Source organism: Bidens hawaiensis, unplaced genomic scaffold (assembly GCF_021521415.1).
Source record: "Bidens hawaiensis isolate Kalapana, Puna unplaced genomic scaffold, B.hawaiensis_p1.1 tig00029312_1, whole genome shotgun sequence".
Classification (NCBI taxonomy): Eukaryota; Viridiplantae; Streptophyta; class Magnoliopsida; order Asterales; family Asteraceae; genus Bidens; species Bidens hawaiensis.
The window spans coordinates 12,754-18,138 of record NW_027494840.1 but is presented as its reverse complement, the minus strand read 5'-3'; the positions used below and the strand labels follow the sequence as shown (position 1 = coordinate 18,138).

Genomic DNA, 5,385 nt, shown 5'->3' with positions numbered 1-5,385 from the left:
TAATAAAAGTTAAAAAAAAAAAAAAACCCAATGATTCGATCTTAATTCTAACAAAAACTTCTCCTTCGGGTATCTGTTTTTACACTGTAGGTAATCTCTAATCTCGGATATCTGTATTCTCATTTGCTACGTAACAAGCAAAATGTGTGAAAATTCATACATCTCATTTGTAACAAACACAAGATTTACAGTCAACAAACCTGTTTTTTACTTTTTTTTACGGCAAAAAAAAAAATGTGTGCTGCATATGAGTGGTTCCACAACAAAGACAATGAAATCTCAAAAGTGAACAAATTCACTCTTTAAAATGAAATAAATAATATATATACAAAACAAATGACCAAAAAACACAGCCATGAATGAATAATTGAACGGCTTCTTATTTTGAATATCCTTCAACTTGCATACCTCTTTATTTTCCATCTCACACTTGAGATTTTAGAGCATTAAACTTGTTCCTGTAAAACCACAAATTAGCAGTGAATCAATACCACCGAAATATTCTGAGACAGCTAGATGACATATTTTTTTGTAACAAACATGTCCCATAAAGGGGGGTTTGTTTTTCTTAATGATATACTTAATCCTAGAGCAAATATGAGTAACAAATAGGGAATTGTGTCACGCTGGCAGGTTGAAATAATGAACCTGAACATGATCCGTATATTTATCTGCGTAAAAGATATAAATCCTAAGTCCTAACCCGCACACACTTAATTCATGTAACCCTAACACCCCACATGTAACCCATTTATCTAAACAAGTCAAATGGGTTATAACCCAAACACAACATGTTTAAAAATGAGTTATACTGGTCGACCCCCAGCCTGATTAATTTTTGTGTCGTGGTTCTCGTTATGTCAGCAAATGTACAAAACTAGCAATTCAAAGTCAAAACTAAGGGAGTTAATGAGTCAATCAAGTTTGTGAAATCCCATTTTAATTCAAAAAAATTAGTTGCAACCAATTTACCAGTTAACGGGCCAATTTGGTCATGCTTAATATCAAATACAAAATAGAAAAATGTTTACATGAAAACGAGACCAACAGGTCGCTCGGCTTGAGAGTCACCCAAAGCGTACTTCAATATACAAAACCTCAAAATCACTTTGCTTAGAAAACTTATTAGCAAAATATAACTTTTGTAGTCATATTGAACCACACCAGCCATTAATTAAAAAACAAAAAAAATAAACAAGTGTTTCAGGGTCAGCCCAACCCGGCCCGTTTTGACCCAAACAAAAATTCGCATCTTGACCCATTACCCAACACATATTAAAATCATAAAAATAATTAAATATCACCGCTGACCTGTCAGATGACATCATTCACAAGCAATCTTGGTGTCAAAGCTACTAAGACAGGTAGCAAACGCTTGAAAAGCCGAAATCGGGTACCGATAATCCATGGTAAAAACGTCCTTCCCCACTTTCCCAAACTGAAGAACAACCTTATCATATTGTGGGCCCGTTTGTCCACTTGGCGGTGCAGCTACCAACTGAAAGTTCTTCACTGAAGCAACCGTCACACGCCCGTGAAAATTTAAACACCAGCACTGAAGCTGCTCGTGCCACCTAGGCGATTTGTTTTTCAAAATTAAAGGTCTGTCTGCTTGATTATTGTTTGATGGTTCGGGCCCACTTTTTTCCACAAGGGTGGATCGGGATCGAAAGAAAGGAGTTGAAGGAAAAGATTCACCCGTGCTAAGTGGAAACTCGGTTTGTGTGGGGGCCATGCCTCCAGGTTCGATTGACGAAGCTGGGATCGGGTCCATGGTGCATTGCATTCTTCTTGGACCCCTGCTTTGTAATAAGAAGCAAAAAAACAACTTTTTTGTGAGTTTTTGTTTATTATTTTTAAAAATTTAGATGTGAAAAGAAAATCATGTTTAAGACCGAATAACCCAAACCAAATTTATGGACTTTTTATCTTTGTTTTGAACTTTAAGTGACTTATAAGAATATAATAAGACCATATGTGTAACAATCAATTAATTATTAATTGACAAAAATACTTAGGCCCAAACTCATTTTTTTGGGGCCCAGTTTTTCAACCAAAAAATTTCAAGCACGAATGGCGAAACAAAAACCAAAACCAAACTGTACAGTTTTCAAAACCAACCCATGCCAGAGTGTCATTGGTGAAAGATGTAATAATCCGTTAAAGTGAGATTGCTTTTAACAACAAAAGTGAAAGTTAAGAGTGTCATTGGTCAAACCGTCACGAATTATTATCAGCCAAAGGGTCATACGGTGGATTAACAAAATCCAATTTTCGGATAACTAAATAATTATGTGAAGTTGACTAATCAGAATCAGAGTAAAATTACCTAATAAGACAGATCAATTTTCAAATACTGAAAATTGAAAAAATTAAACGTTAAAATAACCAAAAAAGACAAGTCTATGAAAAAAATAACATCTTGTGAAATGAGAATGAAAATATAAAACTTACTGACGCCTTAATAATAAGATAATCACATGCAAAATCTATTCTAAACATATTCTCACGACTAATATCATAATGGTCTTAGTTTACCTGGATCCCAACATGTTCAACTCATACGAAATGTGAGCAACTGGATAGCTTCCAGCAGGAACTCTAGGCGCGACTTGAGCGGGCCCCACAGACCTAGTGGACCGACTCTTAGCCATTTTAGCCCCATCATGAGGGGGCAGACCATCATACACAATAAATCTGGTTCCCAAAAAGTTTGATCTATGCCAAATCATAAGCAACTTATGTTGATTTCATTTCCATGTGAATGACATAAACATTAATCATAAATGTTTTCAAATGGTAACTAAACCTTAATTTCCCAATATATCTACTGCTCCCTTTTGACATGTCATCAGCATGTAAAGATATTATGTAGTCGGTACATGTGGGCCGTCTAAATTTACGAGCAGCGAGAAGAAACTTTCCATCATCAGCAAGTGCTGCCACATTAATAAAAACAATAACTAAATTATCTTACTAATATTAAATGTCTTAGAATCAAATACAAATAGCATTTACAGTGCGAAGCATACAAAGTGAAAAAAAAGTTCACACGGTGGCATTTTCGTAATTACTCTGAAATGCTACAATAAGTCAACAAAATACAAGTAGAGTTTTAATAATTACTCTACACCAAAATGAAGTAGAGTAATAATTATTAGGTTAACAAAATAAACTAGAGTAATAATAACTATGCTACTTGTAAATTGTAGCGCGATTATTATTACTCTAATGTTCTTTTGTAAGTACAGCGCAGAGTAATTATGAAACTAAAACTGTACGTGTTTTTTCCTATGTTTCATACCATTCGCACTTTAAAAGTGATTTGCACCTGATCTCACCACAACAAATACAAAGAATTACTATAAACGTAAGATTATTATGCAATAACGCATTTTCATGCAATCATATCAATTACTATAAACGTAAGATTATTATGCAATAACGCATTTTCATGCAATCATATCAATATAATAAAAAGGTGTTCGGGATCAACCAAATCCGTACCTTGAGTCAAACTAAGAAAGAGGAAATATGTTTGAGTAGATCGCTTCCGTTTTATAAAGCATTGGATAAGAGATTCTCTTGGACCGGGCTGCAAATGATAGCAAGACATTATTTAGACAGTTTAATTTCATTCGTCTTTTATTCCTGATCATCAAATTATTAAGAAAACAAAATGCTACGAGTCTTCAACATTAACTACCAAAACACAACTCTAAAAACTACGGATGAACAAACCTTAACTGTTAAACCAAAATTAACCGACAACCAAACCGCCACCGAACAGAATTAACCGATAACCGAGATTAACCGGCGGTTATGGTTAAGATTATTTGATTAACCAATTAATCGGTTAGGGTTAACGGCGTCCCATAACCAAACATTACCGAACTAAAAAGAACTAAGACATGCTTACGTCAACATGATTATATGTTTATACGTATTTATATGTATATGTATATGTATAATTGTGATTGGGCATGTGTCAATTTTGCTATGCAGTCAATATCGGTGGTATCTTGTCCGTATCTTGGTTATCAGTTCTCATGTGAAATATCGGTACCGGTAATATCGGCGATATTGACCGATATTTCCGATATCCGTGTTTTAAGTCTTAGTTTTCAACTTTTAGTGTTTAATCTTTAATGTTAGTATTTTGAGTCTTAATCAGTCCCTATTTGCTACAATTGTTAGTGTTTTGCAAGTGGCAAAAGGAAAATTTGATAATAGTAGGAGAGGATACTGAATTGTTATTGTTAAAAGTGCTATATATATATATATATATTCTGCATGATATTAAAATTACCGATATCCCACCGCGATAACTGATGTCTCAAATATCGGTCCTTGACCGATATCCGATATTTTTCCGCATTAACTGCTTAGCAGTTTTGTAACAAAAACCTTGAGAACATGTATACATGTATATATTAACATTTATTCAATTTCCGTTTGATCGATTCAAAACCGAAACCCACACCCCTACTAAAAGCCTAAAAATGGATCACAATATATAACACAAGTCCACCCCTAATCCTAATCACTAATAAAAAAAAACCTGTTTGACCGAAATCGGGAAAGTCAACAGGCCAGAAACCTCAGGCCTGTTAACAATCTCCTTAACGATCTGTCTCCAACTCCGGCAAACATTGGCACAGGACACAACATTCTTCCTCGCCGGCCACTTATTCTCCGACGACTCGATCCGGATCAACACCTCCCGCAATAGCTCCGGCGGCATGTTCGCCCAGCAACTCTGTTTCAAACCATTAGCATCGTCGTCTTCTTCCAGATCAACGGCCATGAAAGTATGATCTGGGTTTGGTTTGATGATCAAGATTTGTGAGGTGGTATTGGTATAGGGTTTGGGTGGGTTAGTTGTGGGATGGAGTAGAGGATTTGGTGCGGGAATTGTTCTACCGGGTCCTTTGTTTTGTTAGTTAGAGCATTTGTGATTGAGTTTAAAAAAAATGCTTATCGGTTTTTTTATTTTGAACAGCCATGACTTGAGGCTTTTGAAAAAATGTTTTTTAATCCTTTCAAAAAGTTAAAATAAATAAGATTTTTATAATTGCTAAACACATTTTAATTTATTGGCTTTTTAAAAACACTAATAAGCCAATAAGCATTTTTTAAACTCAATCCTAAACATGCTCTTAGTGGGATTAAAGAGCTGCGACCCGCATGTTATACGGGTAGTTGATTAAAATTTAAAACGGTTCAGGATTACTTATGTTTTGAAATAACCAGTTGCTTTATTTATAAATTCTCTTAAGTAACCAGATTGCTTTATTTATAAATAAAGACTTCTTATGCGTTTGACCTGAATTCACAGGTATGGGTCTCACCAAACCTAGATAGCCCTTAAACGGGTTATAACAT

At 34.8% G+C, this 5,385-nt stretch overlaps 1 protein-coding gene across 1 annotated transcript; it reads right to left on the bottom strand.

Moving 5' to 3' along the window:
- Positions 1-1,267: 1,267 nt before the first annotated feature.
- On the bottom strand, positions 1,268-4,809 carry LOC143578619 (tubby-like F-box protein 6). The gene is made up of 5 exons (XM_077062133.1): positions 4,562-4,809; positions 3,508-3,595; positions 2,810-2,939; positions 2,539-2,718; positions 1,268-1,799 (listed from the first exon to the last, which is right to left on the bottom strand). Exons 1-5 carry the CDS (start codon positions 4,805-4,807, stop codon positions 1,325-1,327), a joined length of 1,119 nt encoding a protein of 372 aa, XP_076918248.1. The 5' UTR covers positions 4,808-4,809; the 3' UTR covers positions 1,268-1,324.
- Positions 4,810-5,385: the final 576 nt, after the last annotated feature.